The 13437-nt window shown below is 43.6% G+C and overlaps 1 protein-coding gene across 2 annotated transcripts; it reads right to left on the bottom strand.

The window, feature by feature from the left end:
• Positions 1 to 6: 6 nt before the first annotated feature.
• Positions 7 to 7439, bottom strand: Enpp5 (ectonucleotide pyrophosphatase/phosphodiesterase family member 5). Of its 2 annotated transcripts, none has more exons than XM_031348130.1 (4): positions 7372 to 7439; positions 4741 to 5604; positions 3209 to 3385; positions 7 to 930 (listed from the first exon to the last, which is right to left on the bottom strand). In XM_031348130.1, exons 2-4 carry the CDS (start codon positions 5567 to 5569, stop codon positions 503 to 505), a joined length of 1434 nt encoding a protein of 477 aa, XP_031203990.1. In that variant the 5' UTR covers positions 5570 to 5604; positions 7372 to 7439; the 3' UTR covers positions 7 to 502. The 2 variants fall into 2 exon arrangements, with proteins under 2 accessions (XP_031203990.1, XP_031203989.1); XM_031348129.1 differs by having other exon boundaries at positions 7289 to 7438.
• Positions 7440 to 13437: the final 5998 nt, after the last annotated feature.

Here is a 13437-nt window from a genome sequence, read left to right as displayed (position 1 = left end):
CCTCCTCCCATTTAAGGAGACAGAGTTCTACATTATTTGGGAATTGCTAGAAGCTTCCTTCACTCTCTACATGGAATGCTAGTATTTGGTGACAGAGGTGCAGAAGGTTGTCATTTTCAATCAAGTTACTAGATGTATTTGTAAAGTGCATGTCAGAGGAGAAGTACCCACTAGGATAGTAAAAGTACATTATCTTAGGTATCTCCAATAGTGCAAGTTGTTAAGTATGTACATTATATGTGCCAACCCCAAATGGAGCACCATCTACCTACTAAGCCAGAGAAAGCCGTGGAGGGGCACCCTTACGTCTTTGATCATTTGCAGGCAGGAGTGTTTCGATCTGTGGGTGTGCATGTATGTACATGTGACTGTGCCCGCGTCTGGGTTAACTGCTTGATGGCCTATGCAGATATCTGTAACTAGCTTGTGAGAAGCTGAAGGGTCACCACTGATATCATTTTGTACCCTCCACTTCAATCAGCAGTTCCATGTCAAAGAAGCGCTAAGCCTGGAGTAACGGTTGAGCAACTTCAACCTGCATATATTGTAAGGTATGCACTTGACTGCGTATTAAATGCTTAATGAGAACTACAAAGAATATAATAGCTATGATGCTGCCGAGAGAGATGCCTATGTAATAAGGGTACGACTCCTCTTGCTCATACTCTCCCGGCTTGTCACTACCAAGGAGGAGTGTGGTACTCTGTGTGTAAGGGATTGGTTTTGGAGTTGCTGAACTTAGAAGATCCTGGACATTCCTGAATGATCCATTGTGTGGCAGGGCGGTGATATTGAGGAGGTGGCAGAGCAGTGGGTACAGATCTGTGGAGTTCATGGCTTCTTTTGTGAAATTCTTTCTGAAGGCAGGACCGTGGGCTAAAAATATTGGATGCATTTCTGCTAATGCATTATCATAACCATGGTTGCCTACTGTAAAGAGAAAATGCATGAATAAGTTAGCCAACCAGATGGCGTTAGAAGGGAAAGAACTGTCGTATGGTCAAATTCTGATCTTAAGGGCAAAGGTTATCCAACTTGACTTTATAAAAATGAAGTTATCGTTTATAATCTCTGCTGCTGTCAGCCCCAAAGATAACCTCAAGGAATCAAATGTCACCTGGCTACCTGTCTTTCTTATGGGCCTATGCTACCTTAAGTCGCAAAGAAAGAAGGGAACAGGCCCAAGCTGAGCCAAGTCGGGCTGGGGGATGCAGGCAGGTGGTTGATTTTGTTTTGTTCTGTGGCTGGCTGATTCTTGGCAAAGACTTCCAGGGTAGCTACAATGTCTGTCACTCGAAAGTAAGGTGGTGGTAGTCTCAGTCACCAAGACCAGAACCCATGGTGGCCAACAGAGAGTGAAGAGCACTATACAAACATGAGATGGCACAGCCATCAAACCTTTAGTCACAGCTGGCACCCACTTTGAAACATGAAGGTCCGATCATGTAGGGGGACTGAGAAGTTTGGCCTCTGGTGGCTCTGATGGAGACCCAGCTTAGTTAGTATACAGTGCTTTAGTGTGGCTACAAATATAACCTTAAGAGGTCTTCAGGTGGGCATACCCAGCGATTCCATTTAAAAAAAAAAACAAAGGGATTGAAACTGCATATTCAAAGCTGAATGTATGGCTGGCATGGTAACAGAGCAAAGGCATGGCCACAGTTGGGCTAAGATGGTGACCAAAGGAAACTGACAGGCCTTTATTTGAGAGTATGAGGAACGTGACTCAGGACTCCAACTTTATCCTTGCTTGCTACAAGGAAATCCACAACAGCATTCAGCTGTAGAAAGTGAAAATTCAAGTTCACTTCTCTGAAAGTCACTGATCTGTCATCCTCAAAGTAATCTGACATCTTCCCATGAGTCAACTCCACCTGCAGAACCATTCTAAATGCCATAATTCCTTTCAGTTTCTTCAAGCATGAAAGTTGCTGGGCGTATGAGCCGATAGCAACAACCAGACAGGGAGGGTTCTGTGCTCACCTGTTTAGTTGATAAATTATACTGGGAAATGCACCGTTACATAATCCAGAATTGATTTAGGTTGTGTTCATTTTTGTGAGAAGTAGGGATCAAGAGTCTAAGCCCTATGAGAAAGTAACGATAATTCTCTAATATGCCGTGGACCAGAGAATCAGATTCCAGAGGAAATCATAAAGAGCGGGGACCCTGTTTTATAATGGTAGCAGTTACCATAAAATTTGAGCTATTGGGCAATATTTAATAAGTGCCCACGGGTGATGGTTCTCAGACTATGTCGTGAATGTGACTCCTAGGGTCTATATAAAAACAGCGGAGTAGGCCATGTTCTCACAGTGTCCAATTCAGTGCTGCTGGGCTGGGCCCAAGGATGTGCCTTTCTGACAATTTCCTGATGATTTCGACACTGTTGAACACCAAAGGACACACTCTGAAAACTCCTGCCTTTGGACTCAGTAAGTTGTAGAATTCTGACAGAAAAAGACCACAGGAGCCAGAGTTGAATTATCCATTGAATACATAAGCATAAAGTAGTTGAAACAGGATCACTGGAATTTTTCTATCAAGAAAATAAATGTGACTAGCCTACTGTGTAATTGTAGCTCACAGAAGCAAACACCCTACAATGTCTCCCTACCTTTAGGTTAACTTCACAATAAGAAATGCCCTCAGATCTCAGCAGACCTTTTTCCGAGTAATATACATCTACCTACATAGTTCACAAACAAATGAAGGTGGAAACTATTCTCAGGAAACAGTCTTCCCACTTTCCTTGATGTGATCGAATCCTGTTTTACTGATTATTTGTGGGTACAGATGGTTAGAAACCAGAATGCGTGTGGCTGTACATATCTGCTATCAGGAGTCACAAAAACATGACAAGCACATGGTCATGCAACTACTTTGTTTTCAGTCACTAAACAGGGCAATAACTCAATTCTAACTAAAGAGACATTTTTACACATTTTTCCTGTGTTGGGGATCAAGCCCAGGGCCTTATACATGCTAGGCAAGCATATGTGCCACCGAGCGATAGCCTCGACCTTGTACGTTTCTTATGTATATAACTTCACGGCATTTCTAGATGAGTACCAATACAACACAGGTGCTTCAACATTTAAGTAACAGAGAGTTAAAAAACATCAGTAAGTAAACTGCTGTATTATCCACAGCCTCCAAGTTAGCAAGAAACGGTGGAGAATGGGAAGAAATACGATAACATACTCACACAGAAAATCATCTGACTTATTCTGCAAAATATACCACCCTTCGTCGGCCACCGCTACGATTGGTTGAACTCGGTCATTGTGCTTGTAATGCCATCTTTCTGGTATCTCCTCCTTTTTGTAGACCGTTAGATTAGGATGGGCACCGGCCAGCGCGCCATAGACTTCATCAAATTTACCTAAGGAGAAAGGAACAGAGAGAGAGGGGACTCAGAACAAGACTCACATTTCTACAAACACCCAGGGCTGGGAAAATAAATGAATATAAGCCATGCATAGTGGAACTCCACACTCTGAAGAAGAAAGAATCTTGAGGGGGAAATAGAAACAGCTACTCTGTTATGAGCACATTCTCTTACAGAATAATAACAAAAAAGGGCTTTGTCCAAAAACAGTATTCGCTACTCTCTAAAGACTTAAATATGCACGTAGATACAAACACCTGTTGTACTATAGACACCACCTAAACACCAAGGTTTTATGAAACCCAAACAAGAGAACACAGGTAGATTAAACAGACAGCAGCCAGTTCCTGTGGCTGTAGAAACAAAGCCCTTGGAGAAGACAGCAGGGTACGCAGAGGTCAGGAGTAATGGAAGATAACTAGGGGTGGAAATCAGCTTGGGAAATTCCTGGGGGTATTAGAGGACACACCAGAACTGAAAATGTACCACATTTTGCCACCATTTTTAAGTCCTTTTCCTCAAATCCACTTGTCAGGTCTTTGTCTCTCTGATCAACAAACTTCAACAAGAGAAAACCTACAACACCAAAACCCAATTGCCTAAGGGAATCTAGGGCTGGTGGGAATCTAATGGGTTGATGTAACATTTGAGTTGCAAACCATGTGTACAGGCAGGCACACTTCCACATTGCTACTTAATAGATTTTGCTTAACTCCCCTGAGAGGACACAATTCCCACTGGTGAGGTAGCAGAGCTTTTCAAAATCCCTTCTCGCTACGTAGGACCAACTCTCCAAGGTGCTACAGTTTCATTCAGAAAAGCAAGCCTTGCATATCGGGCTGCCAATTCTGTGACCTCTCCTCCACATGTTAAGCCTTGACCTAGCTTTAAAATGTTGGGGAGGGGGATTCCTGCAGACGTTTATAAAGAATGCAAGGTACTAATCAAAACTCCTTACCAAAATAAAAAAAAAAAAGCCTAGGATTGACAAGCACATTCTCTCCTTCACATACTCCACTGCTTGCCTATTAACCAGGTCTTGACTAAGGGTCACAGGCTTCCAAGAGAAGACTGAGATTGTATTCAAAGGCCCTATCTATCTCTCTTGAAGAGCTGCAACCTTTACCATATTTTGTGATTCTAAAATGCTTAAAACCTATAGCCAAACTGTCAGTATTTCCAGGTGTGGGAGGAAATGAAACTCAAGAGAAAGGAGATTTTGTTTTCCAAGTCTAAGAACTAAATCTTAGGACGCCCTTATGGCACAGGCCAAGTGTCCTGGAAAGACAGGTGCTTACACACTGGGCATGTGGTGCGCTATGCTCCGATCAGCATGAGATCAGACTTACCTTCTTTGGGCAGGATGGCAGCTACAGGTGAGTGATCAATCAGGGTGTAGTGCTCTTTGTCCAGGTAGCGGTCAAGTTCTATCACCCTTTGCTTAGAGCACTGGGTCATCCCGTGGTCGCTTGTGATGATGAGGTTAACATTATTCCATAACTTTGCCTTTTTCAGCATCTTTATCAGATACCCTAACTTGTGGTCAATATCAGAAATAACAGGCCCCATGAGAGGACTGTCGGGTCCCACATCATGGCCCGTGTCATCGGGCTCTTCCCAGTAGAGAAAACCAAGATTGATGGGGTCTTTGGCTGTAAACCACTCAATGATTTTAGCAACTCTGTCTTCAAAGGAAACAGTCTCATTGTAAGGTAGATAGTAGGTAGGGAAACTATCATGGATCTTTACATCTGATCCGGGCCACATGGCAGCGCCACTAGCGTGCCCTGCCCTCTGGTTGGTGATCCATATTGGTGTGGCTTCTTCCCAAAACTTAGAATCATAAATATTCATGTGCTCCAAAGAGAAAGACTTGTTCAGAATAGGATCGAACATGTCATTTGCAACAATCCCATGATTCTCTGCAAAGAGACCAGTGACCAAAGTGTAATGGTTAGGGTAGGTCTTTGTGATAAAAACATTAGTGACTTGGTTCACATGGACACCATTTTTCATGATATAATGGAAATGAGGTGTTGGAACTTTATATAAGTAATCCCAGCGGAATCCATCAAAAGAAACTACCAGAACTTTTTGCTGTTCTGGCTGTAGAGAAAATAGAACTGAATGAGACAGAGTAGCCAGTGTACAGGACACAAGGAGGAACTCCAGAATCATCTTTCCAGTCCTTGATCAGCTCAGCAGAAGGTAACCTGTAGAATAAGCATAAAGGGATTAATACTGACAACCGTGGTTTGTACATTTTCTCCCAAACTGAGAGTGACAGCGATTAGTTATCTCATTTACATACTAAGTCACAGCCTGAAAAAATTGTACAGAACTCCATTTGACATAGGACACCAGGGCCAAAAAGCTTTAGTGCCTCTTTAAAAACAAACAAACAAACAAACAAGTAAACAAACAACCTTTTAGTTTCCTATATTCTATCAAAAGATATTTTGTATATGTGACTTTTCAGAGACAAATTCAGAAGAATGCTTGAAAATTTATGGATATGGTGTGTGTGTGTGTGTGTGTGTGCATGTGTGGTATGTATGCATGTGTGATATGTGTGCATGTGTGATATGTGTGTGTGGTATGGGTGCATGTGTGATATGTGTGCATATGTGGTATGTGTTGCATGTGTGGTATGTGTGATGTGTGCATGTGTGATATGTGTGCATATGTGTGCATGTGTGGTATGTGTGCATATGTGGTTTGTATGGTATGTGTGCATGTGTGATATGTGTGCATATGTGTGCATGTGTGGTATGTGTGCATATGTGGTTTGTATGGTATGTGTATGTGTGGTATGTGTGATATGTGTACATGTGTGGCATGTGTGGTATGTGTGTATGTGTGATATGTGTGCATGTGTGGATGTGTGGATGTGTGGTGTGTGTGCTATGTGTGTATGTGGCTCTATCTTGCCTTGCTGTGGTCTAGGAATGGGGGCGGAATGTAACCTATGAGGCAGGCTGGCTTTGCTTTTGGAACCACAAGCTGTACGCAAAGGATACATATGTGCATAAGGTAAGATTTGCTTTTTAAAACTGTAGTTTCATCCAAACTAGAAACTGTTTTAGACATTGGTCTCAAGGCAATGACTGATTCCAAACTTAAATTTACTATTGTATCTTGAATGCCACTCATTCCGGAAGCAACATTAATAATGGCTATGATGGGGAATTAACTGTATGCAGAAAACTGCAAATGACCACCATTCCTTCCCCCTTTTCTTTTCTTTCGCTCAATTTTCTCTCCCATCTCAATAACACGAAAGAAATCATTATCAACCAAATACAGTTTAACGCCAAGAAAGAATCAGTTGCATGGAACATATGATCTTGTTTTCATCTATTTTAATTAATTGCGGTAAGTAGAAGACAACTGTTTTTCTTGGGGCAAACTGAAGTGAGGCATGAGGCTCTGTATAAAGCTCTGGGAAGCTCGATAAGAAGAAGCAACATAATTACAAGGGTGCCATAACACACGTGGGGGTGGGGATGAGGAAAAGAAGACAATCTCTCATTTCTCCAAGCATAAACAGCACGGAGTCCTGAAAATCTCAAGATCTCCTTTGAAATCGCTTTGGCCTTTCCAGTCCTTCCTCTCTCCAGCCCTTCCCTCCCACAACCTGGGCAAACAGGAGCACCAATCAAAGAGCAGAGGAGGGTAGAGAAGAGGAGTGGGTTTATGTCAGGGGAGGGGTTGTGGGTTGGGGTGGGGCTTAGGGGGGGATGGGGAGGCGGGCTAGGGTAGGGGGGCGGGCTGGAGAGGGGTGGGTGGATGCATCGCTTCCTCCCTACTGGGGTTGCTAGGCCTCCCCGCCCCCCTGGCTGGTGACAGCCCCAGTGTGGGCCTCAGGAGGCAGGCTACCCATCTCCGGGGACTCACCGGCGCTGAGATAGATCTGTCCTGGAGCATTCGGGACCTAGAGGAGGCAGAAGCAAGGGGCACTGTGGATCCAGTTCGCTCACCTGCACGCAGCTTCGGCGCAGAGCACCTGACCCGTAGCTGCAGCCCGCCCCGCCGCTGGAATGCCATTGGCTCCCGCCAGCTCGTCACTGTTACCAGGGCGAAAAATCCGCTCCTAGGAGTAGCTGTGCTGCCTGTCAATTAGCGGAAGCAGGGGGCGGGTGCTGCGTGGGTTTGAGGGAGGGGACTTGGTGGTCAAGTTTGGGGATAGGGATGGGTGGCTGGGGGCTCTTGAAAGCTTGTCACTCAGAAGTGTCCTAGTAGTCTTGTTGTGTCCACGACGTTGAAGGACTTTAGGGTGCTGTCCCAGTGGTTGGTGATCTGAAACTCATGTTCATTATAAGCTATGTTTATTCTACCATCTCTTCTCCTGAGTTTTCTTCTTCCTTTATCATAAACTGATGACGTCACCCAGTAAGCTTTAATTGAAGGACGGATATCAGAATACCCAAGATTGCCATGAGATGGTGTTTATAGTTTGAAACAGGGTCTCATTTAGCTCACGCTAGCATGGAACTCAGTTTGTAGCCCAGCCTCACCTCAGTCAGACCTAGTATCTTCCCGCTCCAGCTTCTTAAATTCTGAGGATTACAGGCATGCATCACCATGCCAGGTTTTATGAGGTGCTGGGGATTAAACCTAGGTTTTCCTGGATGCTAGTTGAGCACTCCCTCAACTGAAGTATTTCCCTAGCATGCATGAATCTTTTGTTCATGAATAGCTGGTGTCAAGTATTTTCTCTATGAAAAACTTTGGGAATCTAGTCTGTTCTGAAGCCCAGTGTGTGACTTCCAAGTGTTTGCAACTTATTGTAAGTTGGCCACGCAGATACTCCCCACACTGATCTTCCAAGCAGTGGCACCTGAAAGCTTCAGCTAACCAAGCCAGGCTCCGGACTGGACTGACTGACACTTAGTGGAAGGCAGAGCGGCTGTCTGAAGGGTCGCTGGTTTCAGACACAGCTGCTTAGCTTCACATCCAACAATATGTTAAAGCTGTTATTTCAGGGAGGCACCCACATATCTGGCTTATTCATGATTCAGTTTCATCTTTTTGAAAATTTTTTGACTGTAGACAAATTCATTTTTTTAAACGTAATTAATGACAGTTTCAGATCTGATGGGGCTGTAGTCATGGTCCCTATTTACCTATTTAAGTCAAATTCTATGTGTTGTATATGATAGCAGTAGTACCATGACACTCTGAGAGACTATGTCTAGCTACCCAGTTCCTCATCCTGACACTAACCTAATTAGATAGGTTTCTAAGTCTGTTTGCAATAGGCAGTGTTATCTGCTTAATTGTTACAACTGAAGTTTCAACATTTAATCGGCTGGTAAGGGTACAAGCTCCCACAAGCTGTAGCCTTGGCATCCGTCTGCAGCAAATATCCTCTGTGTGCTGGAGCCGTGGTGTTTGTAGCCATGTTCTGCTGTTCTATAACTGAGTTTAGCCTTTTGGTCTTAGCCTTCGGTGTACTTCTAGTGAAGGGACAGTTCCAACTCTAATCGTGGTCACTTGCTAAATTGGGCGGCCTCATCCTGAAGGGCATTTGGCCACTCTGCCATCAGGACTTTATCATTTTCAACACGTGGGAAGGGCACTGAGAGGGAGGTTGTTTCGGTGTGTAGTCAGACCCACGACCGTGAAGGTGCACAAGTTGTTCCGATGCCCTAAGCCCTGACCTTTGAAACTGCTCAAAGTTGGAAGCAGGCAGTTCAGCCTCATAAGTCCTTATCTCCCAGCCTAACAAGCCAATTCCTCATTCACTCCAAAAAAAGAACACCTTCTGAAAAAAAAAAAAGCAGGGGTGAGAATAGGCCTGCTTCTATGTAGGTCATTGAGTATGTATATGATAGCAGTGGTACCTTGCAATGGTATCGGAGGCTGCGCTCAAATGACAAGCCGCCATGCTCTATAAACTTTTATGGAAGTTGTGATTGTTTCCCACTCGCCACGCTTGCAAAATTGAACAGCGTAGTTGCTAACCACAGCTCATAACACAGAAGACGGCTCTCAGGAGGCTCCGTGAGCTCAGGCACACTTCTAGCGCTCCATACAATAATGTCTAGTGATCAACTGGTAGGCTTGCAATGTAACTTACTTTCCTAGTGGGCAGGGTCTTGCTCAAATAAGGAATGATTGTTGAGTTCTGTTGATAAACTTCCTGCTTCCACATCTGTACTCTGCCAGTTGTTTGAATTTCTGCCCAGTCACGATAGCTACTCAGCAAGTGATGTCAGCATGGGTTATAAAGGTTCCTTTGTTTCAGTTGAAATAGCGGGATAATATCAGAAGTAGGGATGCATGTCTGAACACAGAGCAACAGGATTCACTTTGGTCTCACAAGTTTGGGGTAGGGAGGGCCCTCTACCTTTTAAAGACCTCAGAGAAATTTAACATACATTTGGAGGCTAGGTCATTCTCTTTCCCAGGACTCTAAGAACATTGCGCTAACATTGGAATAATACCAGTACTTATAAAATAGCAGAACAAAACCAACTAGCTGTATCGCAGAAGTCTTTTTTTTTTTATCTAGAATTTATGATAAGAACAACTAATTTTAAAAGCAGAGAGCAGGAGAGATGACTTAGCAGTAAGAAGAAGAGCCTGCTATTGAGTTGGTTCTTGGCACCTATGGCTATTGGGCAGCTGTGCTGGCTGATTTTATGTCAGCTTGCTATAGTCATTATGGAAGAGGAAGCCTCAGTTATGAAATGCTCCTACCCGTTTGGCCCATGGACAAGCCTCTGAGGCATTTTCTTGATTGACATGGATGTGTGAGGGCCAGTTCACTGTAGATGGTGCATCCCAGATGGTGCGCCCCTGGCCTGTACTGGGCCCTCCCGAATGCTTAAAGAAGGCAGCTGAGGAAGCCTTGACGAGCAAGCCAGGAACATAGTATTCCTCCATGACTTCTCCACTTCCTGCCTTCCAGTTCCTGCCCTGACTTCCTTCAGTGATGGACTACAATATGGCAGTGTAAGCTCAAATAAACTCCTTTCTTCCCAGGCTGATTTGCTCATTATGCTTTATCACAGCAGTAGTACCCTAAGAACAGTGGTTCACAGCTGTCTGTAATTTCAGCTTCAGGGGCTCCAATGCCCTCTTCTGGCCTTCTTGGGTAAGTGCACAAATAACAATAAAAACAAATCTGAAAGCAAAACCAAATAAACGCAACATTAGGTTCGTGTTCCAGGTCACTGTACTATAAAAACAAACAATAAACAAACATAAACAACAGCTAAAAGAAACCCCACTTCTTAATCCTTTATGGAACATTCCGCAAGATAGGGGTCCATCAATTCAGTAAGCAGAAGTATGCACTTGGACTGAAAGTCTTCTAGAAGTTACCGAAGCTGACCAAATATATTGCCCCGACCCAGGCTCCAGTGTGTGTAAGAAATGAGGATTGTGGAGAGAGACTGTCAGACCAGCTGAGATGACTGGTAAAAAAGAAGCCCTTTAACCTGTTGTTGCTCTGCAGGCTGTGTAGTGTGCTCCAAGGATCTAGCTTTCACTGGCTAACATCCATGATGGGGTGGCCTTCGGTGATGCAACTGTCTTTGGGTCATTTCTGCTTCTGTGAGTAACCCCTTGTCCATACTGCTATAAAGCGACTCCCTCAAAAGGCTTTCACCCACTTGGCTTTTGGTGGTATGTGTGCTCTGATTCTCTCAATGGTTCCTATTTGGGGTGAGTGTATTTTGTTCACATCTCCCTAGGAATCAGGTCACATGATATCCTGAGACCCCACATGGTAGAATAAGAGGGCCAAGTCTTGATATATGGAAATTTTGATTTCCATACATACACTATGGCCAGCTCTTTCTCTCCATATCCCACACAATGAATAAATAAAGTGTTAAAAATAAAAATTCTAGGCCACCTGTCTTAGTTAGGGTTTTACTCCTGTGAACAGACACCATGACCAAGGCAACTCTTATAAGGACAACATTTCATTGGGACCAGCTTACAGGTTCAGAGGTTCAGACCATTATCATCAAGGCAGGAGCATGGCAGCATCCAGGCAGGCATGGTGCAGGCAGAGCTGAGAGTTCTACATCTTCATCTGAAGGCCATTAGTAGAAGATTGACTTCCAGGCAGCTAGACCACACATAGTGACACATTTCTTCCAACAAGGCCACACCTACTCCAACAAGGCCACACTTCCTAATAGTGCCACTCCCTGGGCCAAGCATATTCAAACCACTACACCATCCTAAATTATAAAGATATACCTTGTCTAATCTCAAATGGGTGGTAGAGTTAACAGTTGATAGGGCCATGCTGCCTACAAAGGCTCTGAAGAAGGAGTGCCCTTGCCTCTTCCACACAACCTCAGTCTCTCCCTCTACCATCTCATGCTTGCATCCCAAGTCTCTCTGTGGGATCACATATGGCTTTTTACTAGATGACAGCCATGAAAAAGTAAGGTCCACTTTATCTAGAACCAACTAGTCTTAATTACATATGCTAACAACCTAGTTCCTTTTAAGGTAACAATCTGAGATTCTGGTAAATTTTAATTTTTACAGGCTCAGACCAAGTACATTTAGTCAGTAGAGGTTTAATTTTACAGTCCAGCCTAAAGAAAAAAATTATGAAAATATCTAAATCCAAAGAAACAATAGTATCTAGTCAGGGAGAGCGTCAGAGCCTGTTGCATGCTATGGCTAGGAGGGGCTTCTCCACTACAGAAAACAGCTGACAAGTTTCTTAAGAAGTTAAATGCACACTTACCAGTCCTGGGTATTTAGTTGAGAAAAAGAAAGATGCAAGCTCACTGAAAAACATGCATGTTTTTATAGCAGTTTTTACCATAAAATCTAGAAAAAAATGCTGATATTCCCTCAACTGGTTAAGTTGTTAAATTTTGGTGTGTCCATAAGTGGACTACTACTCAGAAATAACAAATAAAATCTGGTGACAATAGAATTTGAGTATCCAAAGCACTACACTAAATGAAAGAAGCCAGGTGCAAATAGAAACACACTGTACAATCTTGTTTGTGTTAACACTCTAGAAAAGGCAAAAAACAAAAACAAAAACAAAAACAAAAACAAAAAAAAAAACTGATGACAGGAATCACACTTGTAGTTGTTAAGAGGTGGAAGCTGGAGAGGCATTGGCTGTAGAGCCAGCCAATGTTGGCAACCTCTCATGGTGGAATTTGGTTTGCAGTGGTGTTTACATGACTCTGTGGGCTGATCAGATTCATATACTATGTACATGAAGATGTTTGCTGTGGAAAGTCTGCCTCGAGGAACTATTGTCGTAACACAGCCCCACCTCACAGTGACCCCCTTAAGCTCCCACCAGAAGGTAGTCCTGATGGTGTTTGACTTGCAATGTTATTTTTTTTTCTCTACAAATAAGGCTATGTTAACCCAGCCTGTAGGATCAATAACAGACTATCTGAGCAGAGGTTCCTTGAGACCCATGCTTTGTTGGCTTTGGGGTTCTTGAGCTTCCTGAACTTTGAAAGCTATGCAGAAAAATAAAATCCTTTTTTTTTTTTTTTTTTTAGGCTGGGGTAAATATCATTTAATTAGCATCAATTCCAAATCTAGGCTGTATGAATCCAGGCTGAAAGGACAATTGCCTGTTTGTTCGTGTGTTTGTTTGTCTTGAGGTAGGAACTTGCTGGACTACTCACACTGGCTTCGAAATCACTACAATCCTCCTGTCTCAGCCTCCTCAGGGTGGGGATTGAAGGCATTTGTCATCATTCCTTTGGAGCCTGTTCTATAGCCATTTTCTCAAAAGGAGACAGATACAAACCTGCTCATGATTTGAGGGCCCAGGAGGAAACTGTCTTTTGCCTCCACTGAAGAGCATGCCAATTTCCCTAGATGCCTACATGGTCCACACTCACTGTGATGCTGAAAGTGCCCAGCAGTGTCACCCTATGGATTCACTCTAGAGTGGAAAGCTTCAGATTACAGTTCAGTGCCCTTGATTTCCCATCTCAGGCATTTGCATTACAAACATAAACAATCAACTGTCTTGGGGCAGCAAGTCTGTGGACGAGTCAGTGGACGAGTCTCCCTCCCTATTCAGGGGC

Source organism: Mastomys coucha, unplaced genomic scaffold (assembly GCF_008632895.1).
Source record: "Mastomys coucha isolate ucsf_1 unplaced genomic scaffold, UCSF_Mcou_1 pScaffold3, whole genome shotgun sequence".
Classification (NCBI taxonomy): domain Eukaryota; kingdom Metazoa; phylum Chordata; class Mammalia; order Rodentia; family Muridae; genus Mastomys; species Mastomys coucha.
Note: the sequence above shows the minus strand (reverse complement) of the source record. Positions and strands in the feature narration are given on the sequence as shown.

Excerpts from the sequence above, each read along its gene's own strand:
- Enpp5 (XM_031348130.1), bottom strand. The coding sequence starts at position 5,569 with ATGATTCTGGAGTTCCTCCTTGTGTCCTGTACACTGGCTACTCTGTCT. Across the intron at positions 3,386-4,740 it reads TGCCATCCTGCCCAAAGAAG|GTAAATTTGATGAAGTCTAT; the intron begins GTAAGTCTGATC and ends CTTTCTCCTTAG. Across the intron at positions 931-3,208 it reads TAAGTCAGATGATTTTCTGT|TAGGCAACCATGGTTATGAT; the intron begins GTGAGTATGTTA and ends TTCTCTTTACAG.